This window comes from Chiloscyllium punctatum, chromosome 26 (genome assembly GCF_047496795.1).
Source record: "Chiloscyllium punctatum isolate Juve2018m chromosome 26, sChiPun1.3, whole genome shotgun sequence".
NCBI lineage: Eukaryota > Metazoa > Chordata > Chondrichthyes > Orectolobiformes > Hemiscylliidae > Chiloscyllium > Chiloscyllium punctatum.
Genome location: NC_092764.1, coordinates 71,970,663 through 71,988,401, shown reverse-complemented (window position 1 = coordinate 71,988,401; position 17,739 = coordinate 71,970,663). Strand labels below are relative to the sequence as shown.

The window sequence follows — 17,739 nt, the reverse complement described above, 5'->3', positions numbered from 1 at the left end:
AGTGCAAGTTGATATACTTGCACTGATTGGAAGCAGTTCAGAGAAGGTTTATTGGGTTGATTCATGGGATGAAGGTTTTTTTAAAAGAAATGTTTGATCAGGTTGGAGTCGAGGAGAATGAGAGGATTTCCTAGTGGATATATTAGATTCTGAGAGGTATTGACAGGGTGGATGCTGCAAGCTTGTTTCCCCTCTTGGGGAATCAGAACTAAGAGGGGACAGTTTCAAAGTATCTCCCATTTAAGACAAGATGAAGAGGAATTTCTTCTCTCAGAAAGAGTCTTTAGTCTTTGAAAGTTTTACCCCAGTGAGCAGGAGAACGTAAGGATTGCAGATGTTGGAGATCAGAGTCGAGAGTGTATTGCTGGGAAAGCACAGCAGATCAGGCAGCATCCGAGGAGCAGGCGAATTGACGTTTCAGGCACTACCCCTTCATCAGGAATAAGGCTTGTGGGCCGGCTGCGAAATAAATGGGAGGGAAGTGAGGTTGGGGGGTTAGGAGGGGAATGTAGCTGAGAAAGTGATAGGTGAATGAAGGTGAGGGAGAAGGTGATAGGTCAGAGGGGTGATAGGTCAGAGGGGAGACTGATGGACAGGTCAGAAGACTGGTGCCGAGTTGGAGGCTTGGGACTAGGATAAAGTGGGGGAGGGGAAATGCGGAAACTGTTGAAATCCACATTTATTCTGTGTAGTTACAGGGTCTCAAGGCCCAATATGAGGCATTCTTCCTGCAGGCGTCGGGTGGTAACGGTTTGGCGGTGGAGGTGGCCCAGGCCCTGCTTGTCCTTGACAGAATGGGAAGGGGATTTGAAGTGTTCAGCTATGAGGCAGTGGGGTTGGTAGGTGCGGGTGTTCCAGAGATGTTCTCTGAAACGATCCACAAGAAGGTGTCCAGTCTCCCCAATGTAGAGGAGACCACATCGGGTATAACGATGCAGTAGATGACATTGGTAGAGTTACAGGTAAATTTCTGATGAAGGTGGAAGGATCCACTGGGGCTTCAGATGGAGGTGAGGTGTCTGGAGTGGGCGCAGATTTTGCACTTCCTGCAGTGGCAGGGAAAGGTGCAGGAGTGGGATGTGTGGATCTGATGAGGGAGTCGCGGATGGAATGGTCTGTCTGGAACACTGATAGGGGTGGGGAGGGAATATATCTTTGGTGGTTGGGTCCGTTTGGAGTGAGCAGTATGGGCTATCCCATTGAATATATTCAAGATTAAGTTACAAACTTAATCTGTAATTAAGTTAGATAGACAAGGTTTATGGGGCCAGGCAGGAAAGAGGAGTTAAAGTCACAATTGGATCAACCATATTCTTACTGACTGGTAATGCAGGCTCAAGGGGCCAAATGACCTACACACTTGCTTCTATTTCTTATGGTCATAGGTAACCATACGGCTAGTTTTCTCCAGTAAACCTCTTCGCTAGTGACCATCCAGTCATCCTATGGGACAGGTTCATTGATAGACCCTATGCGTAAACGTCCATCCAGCCATTTCACAGGAGTCAGCAGAGTATGCTATTAGAGTGGGTCTAACTCAGTACGCCATGGACAAGTGTTTCCTTGAGGTAGTATCTAGTCATAATTTTTCCTCTTGATCTGCACCTCAGATTGAAGTCACAGCTACAAAGTTTAATAGAGAATGGAATAGACCAAAAGTATTCAAACATTTATTATTGAGTGTTTTGCCTGACCACCCTATACAAGTAGGAAGAAGAATAATTAATGAAATTTTTTTAGGTCAGTTAAACATGCACACATTATTTCCTGGTCTCTGATGCCCGAGGCAAAACCTTTACGGTAGAAGTTGTAATGAGAGAGGAGTGATACAAATTTGATATCCTTATCACCATAAGATTAAACTATTTCCATGGAATTTCCTGGTTATGTGTTTAAACTTGTTGGAGGCAGTTGGGAGGGGTGGAGGCATAATAGAGATCAGTGCTGAAGAATGAATAATAAAAATAACTTCAATGCATTGTCTGATTTGTTTTTGTACCTATTCCTTAGAGATAGTTACTTCAAGTGATTGACTGTTTCCTCCATGTTGTAGCTTCTCTCCCAATAAATGATTGGGCAGGAGGGTCCTTTTTAATAAAGAGCTGCTTCATTATATGGTTGTCTTGCACTTGTCTGATCCAAGTTTTCAACATTATCCCCTCTTGGAGACAGATGCATTTCACATCCTCATTGCTTTCTTCCTTACATTGTGCACTGTAAAGATTTCAGCCACAATATGCAGCCAGATTTTTTTTGTTCTAGTTAATAATGGATATTTGGTTGGGTTTGGATGTGGTGTCGGGGGGGGTGGTTATGGTGCAGAGTCAAAGATTTCCAGCTCAATGTTCCTGGGTTATGGAAAGACATTAGCATGGACACTATCCAGATTGAACTCTCAGTAAATGGGTGCAGGAATGGGAGTAAACAGAATGGGGTGGGGGCAAAACAGGAAAAAAGGCTTCACTGAAGTCAATTACAACACGCACAGTCATGTCAGAGAGAAGTGATTAAATAGCAAGCCGGTGGCCATTGTCTGCAGGTATGCTTCAATGAGGTCCATTCTAATCCTCCAGCCAGTGGCAAGTGCATTCTACATCTCAACGCAGATGAACTGGATGAGAATGGGTGATACTGTTCCAGATGCTTCCAGTCACAAGGAAGGAGGCGCATGCACGTGGAGAAGTGGGTATTGTTGTTAGCAACAGGCGATGATGATGAAATCATTCACCATGAGTACACTGGTGATCAAGTTCTCCAGTTACCTGTAAGAATGGACCACAGCAAAGACAACCTGATCAGCAGGCAGCAAGAATTCAATTCAAATCACAGACAGTATCAAGGTCCCAGTGCTTTCAAAATGTCAACAAAATCTACTAAACAGAAAAACCCTCGAATCCACATGTTATGAACTAGGCCAGACCCCTCAAAACATTTCAAGAAGGTAGTTCAGGCCTTAACTTTGCTAGTTCTTTTAAGCAGGCGTAATGTGACTATTCCAGGAGAGATCAGCTAGTCAAATCACTTGATTATACATAAATTCTGTTTTGTTTAAAAGATTACTGAATGAAACACAAACAGAAAACAGAAGACTGAATAGCTTAACCTCTCTGGAAACCCAACACACCATCCCAATTTAATGGTGCTGTTCCAAATTCTTGCAACAATCCCCATAAACACCCCTTGGCACAAAAGGAAAGATCAAATATAAGTTCTTACAGGATAGAAGTCAGAGAGAGAGAGTACCAGCCTGAACCTGCTTCTTTGGGTCCAGCAGCCTTTTTTTTTTAGCACTACTGCAAAAAACATCCAAACCAGAGAAAAGCTGAGCTGGTAGATCTGGCCAAATCCCTTTTGTTGTACAAGTTCTTTTTTAAAACTTGAAAGCCTTCTGCCTGAGGCAGTCTCTGTTAGCTACTATTAACTTGGCCCAAAAACACTTCACCTCCAGACTTTTTGGAGGCTGTGAATTTTACAACCACTCTGAAAAAGAAGCCAAGGACAGCATAACCTTGTTAAAGGTGTAGTGTTGTTACACACAATATGGCTGCAAGCTGCACCTTCTCTTTGTTTATTCATTGCCAGCAGTGGTTTATTTGGTAGCGCTTCCACCTCAGAGCACCACTCCAGACACTCAAACACTGCAACTGGGCTGATATACCAGTGGAGTACTGAGGAAGTGCTGCACTGTGAGTGGGTGTCAACTTTCAGATGAGAATGCCTGACCTCTCAAAGAATGTAAACAATCTCATGGTACTATTTTGAAGAAGATGAGGCAAGTAATACTGGTGTCCTGGTTGTTATTATTATTCCCTCACCCAACATTGCTGCGTGGGTTTCCTCTGGGTACTCCGGTTTCCTCCCACAGTCCAAAGATGTGTAGGTTGGGTGAATTGGCTATGCTAAATTGCCCATTGTGTTCAGGGATGTACAGGAAAGGTGCATCAGTTATTGGAAATGTAGAGTAATAGGGTAGAGGAATGTGTCTGGCTGGGATACTCTTTAGAGGGCTTGTCTGGCCTTGTTGGGCCAAGTGGCCTGCTTCCACGCTATTGGGATTCTATTCCATGAAATGATCAGGTGTTTATCATAAGGCTATTTGTGGGCGCTTGCCGTGCACAGTTGGCTGGTTTGGTTCCTTCATTAAAATGGAGACTATATTTGAAGGGTAAAGAAAGGTGGTTATCCTGAGATCATAAAAATTGCTTTATAAATGCAATAGTGCTTTTTAACAATGTATTTGACTTCAGGTTTCTGTTCCCAGTTTGGTGTCAATATCCTGGATTTGCATGGAGTTTGGTGGAGGGTGAATGAAAAACTAGCTAACATTCCCATACCTGCTTCTTATGGAATATAAATAAAAATCCAAACAACTGCAAATGTTGGAAATCAGAAACAAAAACAGAAATTGCTGGGAAACTCTTGCAGCATCTAGGGAGAGAAAGCAGAGTTAATGTTTAAGGTCCAGTCACTCTTCTTCAGAACTGAATTTTCCCAGCAACTTCTATGTTTATTTCTTATGGAATATCACCTGCTGATCATGACTTATATGGACTTCAGGCACATCAGTAGCACCTCCAGTCTCCTGGGAATTTGGGCAATGGATTAATGGACCCAACAGGATTTATTGTATTAAAATGTAAAAAAATTCCAGTTCCTGTAAGAGTGTGAATTTGTATGGATCTATTTCAATAAGGAAGGAATAGGTTTGACCACGAAGCTCCCCACAGTTGAGCACCTTCATACCTTCCAGTCGTTCATGACTTGGATTTCCCAAGGTGCACAATACTACAGGATGCACCCCACTCCCACACTTTGAGTTTCTGAATACTTGGCTTTGGAAGTTTGCTACACATCTAAAGATGTGCAGGTCATGTGAATTGGCCATGCTAAATTGCTCGTAGTGTTAGGTGCATCAGTCAGTGGGAAATGCGTCTGGGTGGGTTACTCTTCAGAGGGTCGGTGTGGACTGGTTGGGCCAAAGGGCCTGTTTCCACACTGTAGGGAATCTAATCTAATCTAATCTATCATCTTTGCAAGTCTGCTGGTACGCATCATGGTTCAAATGCTTCCTTCTGCACCATAACAATTCTGTAATTCTGAAATACCACAAAAAAATGCATCAAGGACCATGTCCTCGCGCAAGATCCTATTGCCAGAAATTAATCTAACATGGAATTATCTTATTAAAGTCCCTCACTCCCCCGCTTTTACATGGAACTTACAGCCAGAAACAGGCATTTTGACCCAAAAGGCTCCATGCTTATGTGTATTTTGCAAACCAGCCATCTCCTACTAATCCCTGAACCTGCTCTGTAGTTCACCTGATCTGAATTTCATATCCTATTCTTCACTCTCTTGTGCACATAGCTAGCTTAAAAGGGTGTTTATGAAATTTGACACAACTATTCAATGAGTTGGCAAGTTGCACATTTAATACTTGCTGGGTAAAGCAGATTGTCCTGAATTCTCTATTGAATTTATTGGCAACCACCATATATTTTTGACCCTCTTAGTTTTGGTCCACCCCACATATGAAAGCATCTTCTTCATGTTTATTCTATTAAACCCCTTCCTAATAATAAAGACCTCTATCAAGCAGCCTCTTAGCATTTTCATTTATTGAGAAGGGAGCACCAGCCTGTTCAACCTTTCTGGTAGGTATTATCTCTCAGTTCTGCTTTCATCCTTGTGAATTCTTTTTCAGTGTCAGTTTATTAGCAGGAAGACCAGAACTGGATACTGAATTCCAAGTGTGGTTAAACAACAACCTGTGTGGGTTTTCAATTTTAAACACTTGGTCTCCATTTTCAGTCTTTTGAACAATAATTTTCACAAGTTAAAATGTTGGATTGAGGATAATTGCGTCACTACTTACAGTGGAAGAGTTGCTTCATGACCCGATAACAGTTATCAAATAAAGCCTTGGGCCTAATGGACTTGTTCTTACTTTGCTCATCCATGTCACTTATACGGTATAGTATTTCCTCCACTCGCTCATCTTCAATATCATCAACCTCAACATTCAATAGAAAAGACAAGGAAAGATTCACCAAACAGCAGCAGTGAAATTGAACAATATTTAAACCACACTTAAACATTGTTTTAATTTTGTTTTTTTCTCTCTCGTTGGTTTTCCAATCAAATTTACTCTTCATCACTTTTACCAGGTGATGACACATAACAATCAGATTTCAGACAAATTGGCGCCTCTTTCAATGTGCAACTGGATTTCACACTGGCACCAGCAGCAACTCCCTAACATCAGGCCCTAACGATGTGACCCATGGAGTAGTGGGACTAGATTAACAGTCCAGCCTTAGTGGTAATTAATTTACCAGCAAACTTAGCATTAAGTTCTCAAGCTCAATTTATTATTAATTTTTATTTACTAACCAGATATGTAATTATCTACATCTGGACTCCAGATGTAGCTTGTGGCTAATGTATTGGACAATACTAATGTAAACACCCAGTTCTCTTATCTTTGCAGAGTCACACACCATCAACATTCTGGAATTCCTCACAGTGGAAGACAGCAGAAGCGTACCAGAACTTCGAGAGCGTCAAAGGGCAGAGGTGAGTGTAATGGCCTTGACAGAGGAGAAAGTGCTAGGGAAACCGATAGGTCTGAAGGTGGTTAAATCACCCAGACCAGATAGACCTGAAGGAGATAACTGAGGAGATTGTGGAGGCATTGATAGTGATCGTTCAGGAATTACTGTAGTCAGGGAGGGTTGTGGAAGATTGGAAAATGGCTAATGTATAATCCCTATTTAAGAAGGGGGAGAGAGAGAGACAGACAGAAGACAGGAAATTGTCGGCCAGATAGATTGACCTCTGTTGTTGGTAAGGTTGAAAATCCATTATTGTGGATGTGATTGTAAGTACTTGGAAGGGCATGGTAAAATAATGCTGAGTCAGGTTTTGTCAAGGGGAGGGCATGTCTGAGAAATCTATTAGAATTCTTTGAGGAGATAACAAGCAAGTTAAACAAAGGCAAGCCAATGCTCGTGACTTATTTTGACTTCCAGAAAGCCTTTGACAAAGTGCCATGCAAGAGGTTGCTAAATAAGAGCCCATGGTGTTCGGGGCAAAGTGCTGGCAAAGTGTGGGAATAAAGGAGACTTTTTCAGGATGGCAGCTAGTGACTTTTGGAATTTGACAGGAATCTGTGACGGGATCACAACTATTCACTTTATTGATTAACGATCTGGATGAAGGCACTGTGGACACTGTTAAGTTTTCAGATGACACAAAGATAGGTGGAGGAGAGGTAGTATTGAGGAAGTGGCAAAAGGCTCTGGACAGGCTAGGTGAGTGGGTAAAGAAGTGGTTGGTGGAATACAACACGGAAACATGTGAGGTTATGTACTTTGGTAAGAAGGATAGAGGGGTGGACTATTTTCTAAACAGGAAAAGCCTTTGGAAAGGTGAAGCAGAAATGGACTTGGGAGTCCTGGTTCAGAATTCTCTTAAGGTTAACATGCAGGTTCAGCTGGCAAATAGGAAGACAAATGCAATGTTAGTGTTCATTTCAAATGGGCTAGAATACAAGTGCAGAAATGTACTGTTGAGGTTGGGTAAGGCACTCTTCAGACTGCATTTGGGATATTGAGAGTGGTTTTGGGCCCTGTATCGAAGGGAAAATGTGTTGGCATTGGAGGGGGCCCAGGGGAAGTTTATAAGAATGATCCTAGGTTGAAGAGCTTGACATGTAAAGAGTTGTTGAGGACTCTGGGTCTGTACTCGATGAAGTTTAGAAAGATATTGGGGGGGGGGGGGGGGGGGGAATCTCATTGAAATTTCCAGAACACTGAGAAGCTTGGATAGAGTGAATATGGAGAAGAAGTTTCCAATAGTAGGAAAGACTAGGACCAGAGAGCACAGCCTCAGAGTAAAAGGATGACCCTTTAGAACTTAGATGAGAAGGAATTTCTTCAGCCAGAGGATGGTTAATCTGTGGAAGTCATTGCCACAGAGGGCTGTGAAGGCCAAGTCATTGAACGTATTTAAGTCAGAGATAGGCAGGTTTTTGATTAGTAAAGGGGATCAAGGAAGAAGGCAGGAAAATGGTTTGTGAAGCATATCAGCTATGATCGAATGACAGAGCAGACTGGATAGGCCGAATTGCCTAAGTCTGCTCTTATATCTTATGATCTTGTTGCCTTATGGACCAGGGCCTTAACTTGACTTGGTCGTGTAAATGCAGTGACTACTAAAACACACTGTGGCCTATGATGAATGGATCACCCTCACACTTCTCAAACCCTTCTCCCACCTTCAAGCCAGGAAATTGTTGGAATGCTCTCCATTTTCTCTGGTGCTCAAGATTCTTGAGACTATCATGGAAAGCAACCTGAATGATTTTATAAATACTTTTTTTTTAGTCATCAAATGTGGATAGTGCTGGTAAGGCCTGTATTTGTAGCTCATCCATAACTGCCCTTGGGAAGATGCTTATTGTGGTAGAAATTAGATTTATGTAAATTATGATGACGTAACTGATGGCATGACTCAAACATCAGAAATGACATCAGTCTAGAATGAGTATGTGAAGTCAGAGGCCTTAGACACTAAAGAGCTGTATTTGACAACTTACCATGTACAGATATAATTAAAGCAGCATTACAATGCATAAGGGCTTGAAAGGTCTTATTAACAGGTAAGGAGAAGACAGCCTTAGGGTCAGTTTATTTTCAGATATAGTCAGTCTCACACCAGTATCTCAATGCAGAGGTAACAGTATTGGCTTAAAACACAAGACAAACCATTGGTGAGCCACCTTCTTGAACCGCTACAATCTTTGAGTTTCATGGGCATCCACAGTGCTGTTAGGAAGGGAGTTCCTGGATTATAACCCAGTTATAGTGAAGAAAGGCAACATATTTAAAGTCAGGATAATGCATGACTTGGAGGTGAACTTGCAAGTAGTAGTGTTCTGAAACATCTTTGCTTTTCTCCTTCTGGATGGTTCAGATTGCAGATTTGGAAAGTGCTATTGAAGGTGCATTGGTGAGTTGGTGCAGTGAAGGGGATCCCTAAACATCCAACTTACGAATGCTTGTAGTTATGAATGCAATCCCATTGTTGTGGTTTTAAAGACCCATCATATGAGCATTCCTTGTACTTACGAGCAGCTCCTTTTCACTGTGTTCTGACTTGAGTACAATTTGACTTGCAAACAGCTATGAGAACAGAACCGTAGTTGGTACACACTGTTGCCACTGTGTGTCAGTAGTGGATGTTGAAAGTGATGGTTGGAATATCAATCAGATTGCTTTGTCCTGGATGGTGTCAAGCTTTTTGAGTGTTTTTGGAGCTGCACCCATCCAGACAAGTGCGACATATTCAATTGCCCTCCTGACCTTGTGTCTTGTAGATGATGATGAACGGGCACTGGGGAGCTAGAAAGTAAGTTACTTGCTGCAGAATTCCCAGACCTGCCCTCCTTACCACAGTATTTATGTGGCTGATTAATGTAATTTCTGGTCAATGGTAACCTCCCATGATGTTAATAGTGGGGAAATTCAGCAATAGTGACACTAGATTAGATTATTTACAGTGTGGAAACAGGCCCTTCGGCCCAACAAGTCCACACCGACCCTCCAAAGAGCAACCCACCCAGACTCATTCCCCTACACCTAACACTATGGGCAATTTAGCATGGCCAATTCACCTAACCTGCACATCTTTGGGCTGTGGGAGGAAACCAGAGCACCCAGAGGAAACCCACACAGACACGGAGAGAATGTGCAAACTACACACAGACAGTTGCCCGAGGTGGGAATTGAACACGGGTCTCTGGCGCTGTGAGGCAGCAGTGCTAACCACTGTTCCACCCGAATCAGTTTGTCAACAGTTGATGGTTAAGTTCTGTACTGTTCGACATGGTCATTGCATGGCATTGGATGGCACAATTATTCCTTAGCAGTTTTCCACCCAAACCTAGGTGTTGTCCATGTCTTGCTGCATATGGGTATGGATTGCTTCAATATCTAAGTTATTGCCAATAGTTCTGAATATTGTGCAATCCTAAGCAACATCCCCATTGCTGGCTTATGATGTTGCCACCCCACCCATTAGCTTAAACATCCACTCCCTTCATCATCAGCATACCATGGTTGCAGTGTGAGTGGCCTATGAAACACACTATATTAACATGCTAAGGCTTCTTGTGTGGCATGTACAAAACTGACAATGCAAAAACATCAAAAACAACAAGGGATCAACAATTGCCAGTCACACATCATCTTGACTTGGAGCTTTATCATGACCAAGTCAAAATCCTGGAATTCACTCCTTCAAACCCCCAAAGGTGTACCAAAACTGCAACAATTCAAGAAAATGGTCACCACTATCTTCTCAAGGGCAATTAGGAATGGACAATAAAGAGTTAACTAGCAAGATCTATATTCTGAAAATTAATTGCTCACGTCAGAAATTTCCATCAGTACAGTCCTCAGTCATGCATCCACTGATATAAAATGGGTGCCCAAATCTGAAAGGCAACAGATTTGGAGCAGTATTTTTTTGTGACAAGGTATATTGGACAAGGTCTGCATTGACAGAGATATCGATATTTATGTATAATGTATAAATATACAATTTCAGTCTTTACACATAAAGCTACAGTCATGAACAATAAGAGTTTGTTTTATATAGGCAAAAGGAAGTCATGTATACATTGTGCATTTATATTTGGGGAATAAAGGGGTTGCTAACAGTGCCAATCCCTGCCTGCCTAGTCTGAGAGCTAAGATTGACTGTTCTTGCAGCAGTCCCATACCAACCCATGGCCTAAACACTCATCATTTTAATATGCTGTATAAACTGGTGTTCTTTTTCTTCCATCCTAACCCTGAAGAAGAGCTTCAACTTCAAGTTGGTACCATTTTGTTAAGTTTAATCTACCATATTCAACCTTATTGAGAGTTTTCACACATGCATGAATTTCCTTTCTTAATACTATCCCCTCGTGACCTCCAAGATTTCCATTAACTCACACACCACCTTATAGATTTTCCAATTAAAACACCCTCCCATGAAATATCCTGCCATTCTCAGGAGCCCATTTAAATATGGATGTAGAAGTAGGCAGAGAGGGGGAGTGCTGGAAAAGCACAGCAGGTCAGGGAGCATCCGAAAAGCGGGAGAATTGACATTTCAGGCATAAGGCCTTCATCAGCAATGAATGATGAAGGGTTAATGCCTGAAACGTTGATTCTTCTGCTCCTTGGATGCTGCCTGACCTACTGTGCTTTTACAGCACTACACTCTTGACTCTGAGCTCCAGTATCTGCAGTCCTCGCTTTCTCCTGCGGAAGTAGGCCATTTGGCCTTTCAAGTCTGTCCTGCCATTCTTTGAGATTATGGCCGATCTAATAATCCTCAACACAACTCTCTTGCCTTTATCGCTTAAACCTTGATTTCCTTATTGCCAGTTAGCTCAACTGACTGGATGGTTTGTTTGCAGTGATGAGTGACACCATCAATGCAGGTTTAATTCCTGCATAGCTGAGGTCACCACGTAGGTCCCATTCCCTCAAATTTCTCCCTTACCGGAGGTAAAGTGACTTTCAGCCTATGGAATTATGGTAGCATTCACTTTCTTTTCATTTGATTTCTAATCTGCATTTTACAGCAACTTGCACTCACTTAGAGCCCTTAGTATATTAAATCATGCCATGATGCTTCACTGGTGCATTCTCAAAATTCCTAGGACACTGTGCAACTTCAAGAGATATTAGGTCAGATGATCAAAGCAAGATTAAGAGGCATCTTAAAGGAGACAGGAGGTGGAGAGGGATGTAGTTTACGGAGAAAGCTTCAGAGTGTACAGCCTGGGTATCTTCAGGCATGGCTGCCAAATGTGCAGTGATTAAACTAGTGAATAGGTGAGAGGCCAGAATTGGAGGATTGCAGAGATTTTAGAGAGTTGTGGCTAGCCTGGACAATATTACAGCAAGACAATGGAAAGAGTAATATACACAGATAAACATATTAAATTTGAGACATTGTCAGACCACAAGGGCAATGGGTCAGCTAGACTTGGTGCAAGTTGGAAGATGTGAAGCAAACATTTTGACAGAAGATATGAGATGCTGATCCCTTTGTGTAAGTACATAGTGCAGATTATCAGAGGAAACTCTTTTACTTGCTAGGTGAGACTTACCATTTCTTCCATATCCATCCTCAAATAAGTAAACAAAGTGGAGATGCCCTCCACATAAGCTCTGGATGGGTGCCTTTGTGGGAGGACTTCAAGGACTGTCTCTAGGACTTGAGAATTGATATAAACCCATAACAATTTCAGGTCCTTTTCAGTGAAACTTCTTTTTTGCTGTATCGGGTGAAAGAAGAAAGACATTATGTTGGAGATAAATGGATAGTATCAGTGTTGACCTTCTTATTCACCCTAATTTCTGAATAATCTCACACATATACATACACATACTTCATTGTGTTGTTTCTTGGGACATTTTTTGTGTCTGACAGATCAAATGCAGGGTTTGGGACAAGCCAACGCTTCTGGGAGGTTAAAGCAAAAGATACTGGTTCTCCTCTCTCTGGTTTCTGTTTGGAACACCTGGGATGTCTTGGGTAGACTCACTGACACCAATCTCCTTGTTGGAATTAATCTAGGCTACTGATACCATGGGGGGAGGATGCCCACCTCATGTCTTTGGCAGAAGGTAGGCTAGATCTTATTCAAACAGATCATGTTCATTGCATTCTACTTAATGGTAATTACTTAATAGTAAGTACTTAATATGTGGTTACATTACATCTGAGATACATGATAGTCTCTTGAAACAGGCAGAACTTAAGAATAAGATCACATGACAGCTACTAAAACACTCTTACACAGCATTGGTAACAAACAGGATTGAACACTGGTTAGCTCCTCCGAGGAACAGTCCTTTATATCCTGATGGGCAGAATTTATCTTATGTCAGCTGCTAACTTTATACTTTATACAATATTGTCCTCAAGGCTCAACTATTCTTACTCATGAAAATAACTGTCAGGTGGGAGGAAAGACCTGGAATTCTCATGTTGATATTACAAGTTGGGAAAGCACCTTCGACCTTGCTGGAAAATTCAGTCCGATGAGGAAGATTTTGTAACCAAAATTCCAAGCTATGGGATGAACATGCACACCTCATTTGTTGCCTCTACAATACAAATGAAGGATCAACGGTAAATGGGAAGTAATGTGGCTCAGTAGTGGTGTCCCTGCCTCTGAACCAGCAATTCCAGGTTCAAGGCCCTGCACCAGGATTTGTTAACAACAAGAGTGCTCATGTCACAGGCAGAAAGATGGTAATCAAATTGAAAAACCTTCCACTGGTCCCCAAGGTAGAAAAAAAAAGAATGAGTGTGAAGATAGAAAAAGGGGCAACCCTTTATTTGAAGCACTGTTTAGAATCACAGAGTGGCCAGCTTAAAGGGTTAAATGGCACCGATTCGAGGTGGTGCCTACATGCTAGGTTTATCAGCTCTGATGGCCAGGAGGAAGCTACTATAGCTTGATTTCACTGATATGTTATATTTCAGGGCCCAACTGGAGGAATTCCAATAGGTTCAACCAACCATGCTCCTCCCTAAAACTACATCATATTTCATTTATTTTCAAGGATGAAGAGATCCAACAGCCAAGAAGGCAGAGTGGTTTAGTGGTTGGGGTAGCACGGTGCCTCAGTGGTTAGCACTGCTGCCTCACAGTGCCAGGGACCTGGGTTCAATTCCAGCCTCAGGCGACTGTCTGTGTGGAGTTTGCACATTCTCCCCTTTGTCTACGTGGGTTTCCTCTGGGTGCTCTGGTTTCTTCCCACAGTCTAAAGAAGAGAAAGGCTACAGTAGTGAGTATAGTGGATTCTTTCTTGATTATATGTTTTTGGAGATAAGTCTCTTGATTAAACTTAAAATATAAGCCATAACTATTAATTTAACCTGGGGCAGTGTTTGTAGAGGAATAAGACGGTGTTATTTTCTGGGTCTGTAGATTGTGAAGGAGCAAAAATGGCCTTTGCAGTGATATGTACTTCTTATCAGATGAAGGAGGTTAAAGAGAGTTTAAGGGTTACTGTGGATTATATCTGCCATAAATGCTGTTGGATGCGAATCTTATCAGATTGAGTGGATCGGTTGGAGAGACAGATAGAAGCGATGAGGAATTTGCAACAGCAACAGTATGTGATGGATGGCAGTTATAGAAAGGGGGGGACCCTCAGATACAGTCACATAGATGGGTTAACTCCAGGAAGGGTAAGAGAGATAGGTAGCTAGTGCAGGAGTCTTTTGTGGATATACCCATTTTAAACAGGTATGCTGTTTTGGAAAATGTAGGGGGTGATGGATTCTCAGGGGAACGTAGTACAAACAGCCAGGTTTCTGGTATTGAGACTGGCTCTAATGCAATGAGGGGTACATCGGCTTCCAAGAGATCAATTGTGTTAGGGGATTCTGTAGTCCGAGGTACAGACAGAAGGTTCTGTGGCCAGCAGAGAAAAAGCAAAATGGTGTGTTGTTTCCCTGGTGCCAGGATCAAGGATGTCTCAGAGAGGGTGCAGAATGTTCTCAAGGGGGAGAGGGGCCAATAGGAGGTAATTGTCCACATTGGAACCAACGACAGTGGAAAGGAAAAGGTTGAGATTCTGAAGGGAGATTACAGAGAGTTAGGCAGAAATTTAAAAAGGAGGTCCTCAAGGGTAGCAATATCTGGTAGTACCCAGTGCTATGAGCTAGTGAGGGCAGGAATAGGAGGATAGAGCAGATGAATGCATGGTTGAGGAGCTGGTGTATGGGAAAAGGATTCACATTTTTGGATCATTGGAATTTCTTTTGGGGTAGAAGTGACCTATACAAGAAGGACGGATTGCACCTAAATTGGAAGGGGACTAATATACTGGCAGGGAAATTTGTTAGAACTGCTTGGGAGGATTTAAACTAGTAAGGTGAGGGGGTGGGACCCAGGGAGATATTGAAGATAGAGATTGATCTGAGACGGGTACAGTGGTGAACAGAAGTGAGTCAAACAGTCAGGGCAGGCAGGGACAAGGTAGGACTAATAAATGAAACTGCATTTATTTCAATGCAAGGGCCCAATAGGGAAGGCAGATGAACTCAGGGCATGGTTAGGAACATGGGACTAGGATATCATAGCAATTACAGAAACATGGCCCAGGATTGGGCAGGACTGGCAGCTTAATGTTCCAGGATACAAATGCGACAGGAAGGATAGAAAGGGAGGCAAGAGAGGAGGGTGAGTGGTATTTTTGATAAGGGATAGCATTACAGCTGTGCTGAGGGAGGATATTCCCAGAAATACATCCAGGGATGTTATTTGGGTGGAACTGAGAAATAAGAAAGGGATGATCACCTTATTGGGATTGTATTATAGACCCCCCAGTAGTCAGAGGGAAATTGAGAAACAAACTTGTAAGGAGATCTCAGCTATCTGTAAGAATAATAGGGTATTTATGGTAGGGGATTTTAACTTTCCAAACATCGACTGGGAGTGCCATAGTGTTAAAGGTTTAGATGGAGAGGAATTTCTTGAGTGCATACAAGACAATTTTCTGATTCAGTATGTGAATGTACCTACTAGAGAAAGTGCAAAACTTGACCTACTCTTGGGAAATAAGGCAGGACAGGTGACTGAGGTGTCAGTGGAGGAGCACTTTGGGACCAGCGACCATTATTCTATTAGTTTTAAAATAATGATGGAAAAGGATAGACCAGATCTAAAAGTTGAAGTTCTAAATTGCAAAAAGGCCAATTTTGATGGTATTAGGCAAGTACTTTCGAAAGCTGATTGGAGGCAGATGTTCACAGGTAAAGGGACGGCTGGAAAATGGGAAGCCTTCAGAAATGAGATAACAAGAATCCAGAGAAAGTATATTCCTGTCAGGGTGAAAGGGAAGGCTGGTAGGTATAGGGAATGCTGGATGACTAAAGAAATTGAGGGTTTGGTTAAGAAAAAGAAGGAAGCATATGTCAGGAATCATATGACAGGATAGATCGAGTGAATCCTTGGAAGAGTATAAAGGCAGTAGGAGTATACTTAAGAGGGAAATCAGGAGGGCAAAACGGGGACATGAGATAGCTTTGGCAAATAGAATTAAGGAGAATCCAAAAGGGTTTTTACAAATATATTAAGGACAAAAGGGTAACTAGGGAGAGAATAGGGCCCCTCAAAGATCAGCAAGGCGGCCTTTGTGTGGAGCCACAGACAATGGGGGAAGATACTAAATGAATATTTTGCATCAGTATTTACTGTGGAAAAGGATATGGAAGATATAGACTGTAGGGAAGTAGATGGTGACATCTTGCAAAATGTCCAGATTACAGAGGAGGAAGTCCTGGATGTCTTGAAACAGTTAAAGGTGGATAAATCCCCAGGACCTGATCAGGTGTACCCGAGAACTCAGTGGGAAGCTAGAGAAGTGATTGCTGGGCCTCTTGCTGAGATATTTTTATCATCGATAGTCACAGGTGAGGTGCCAGAGGACTGGAGATTGGCAAATGTGGTGCCACTGTTTAAGAAGGGTGGTAAAGACAAGCCAGGGAACTATAGACCATTGAGCCTGACCTCAGTGGTGGGCAAGTTGTTGGAGGGAATCCTGAGGGACAGGATGTACATGTATTTGGAAAGGCAAGGACTGATTAGGGATAGTCAACATGGGAAATCATGTCTCACAAACTTGATTGAGTTTTTTGAAGAAGTAACAAAGGTTGATGAGGGCAGAGCAGTAGATGTGATCTATATGGACTTCAGTAAGGCGTTCGACAAGGTTCCCCATGGGAGACTGATTAGCAAGGTTAGATTTCATGGAATACAGGGAGAACTAGCCATTTGGATACAGAACTGGCTCAAAGGTAGAAGACAGAGGGTGGTGGTGGAGGGTTGTTTTTCAGACTGGAGGCCTGTGACCAGTGGAGTGCCACAAGGATCGATGTTGGGCCCTTTACGTTTTGTCATTTACATAAATGATTTGGATGCGAGCATATGAGGTACACTTAGTAAGTTTGCAGATGACACCAAAATTGGAGGTATAGTGGACAGTGAAGAGGGTTACCTCAGATTACAACAGGATCTGGACCAGATGGGCCAATGGGCTGAGAAGTGGCAGATGGAGTTTAATTCAGATAAATGTAAGGTGCTGCATTTTGGGAAAGCAACTCTTAGCAGGTTTTATACACTTCATGGTAAGGTCCTAGGGAGTGTTGCTGAACAAAGAGACCTTGGAGTGCAGGTTCATAGCTCCTGGAAAGTGGAGTCGCAGGTAGATAGGATAGTGAAGAAGGCATTTAGTGTGTTTTCCTTTATTGGTCAGAGTAATGAGTACAGGAGTTGGGAGGTCATGTTGCGGCTGTACAGGACATTGGTTAGGCCACTGTTGGAATATTGCGTGCAATTCTGGTCTCCTTCCTATCGGAAAGATGTTGTGAAACTTGAAAGGGCTCAGAAAAGATTTACAAGGATGTTGCCAGGGTTAGAGGATCTGAGCTACAGGGAGCAGCTGAACAGGCTGTGGCTGTTTTCCCTGGACTGTTGGAGGCTGAGGGGTGACCTTATAGAGGTTGACAAAATTATGAAGGGCATGGATAGGATAAATAGGCAAACTCTTTTCCCTGGGGTCAGGGAGTCCAGAACTAGAGGGCATAGGTTTAGGGCGAGAGGGGAAAGATATAAAAGAGACCTAAGGGGCAACTTTTTCACGCAGACGTATACGT

At 42.5% G+C, this 17,739-nt stretch overlaps 1 protein-coding gene across 1 annotated transcript in view; it reads right to left on the bottom strand.

Annotated features, from left to right (window-relative positions):
- Window positions 1-1,274: 1,274 nt before the first annotated feature.
- Window positions 1,275-17,739, bottom strand: part of il34 (interleukin 34) — a 68,947-nt gene continuing 52,482 nt past the window's right edge. The window contains exons 5-7 of the mRNA XM_072547646.1: window positions 12,173-12,340; window positions 5,876-6,014; window positions 1,275-2,762 (exon numbers count right to left, since the gene is read on the bottom strand). Coding sequence (XP_072403747.1) covers window positions 2,746-2,762; window positions 5,876-6,014; window positions 12,173-12,340 — 324 coding nt within the window. The 3' untranslated portion in view covers window positions 1,275-2,745. The remainder of the gene's footprint in view (window positions 2,763-5,875; window positions 6,015-12,172; window positions 12,341-17,739) is intronic.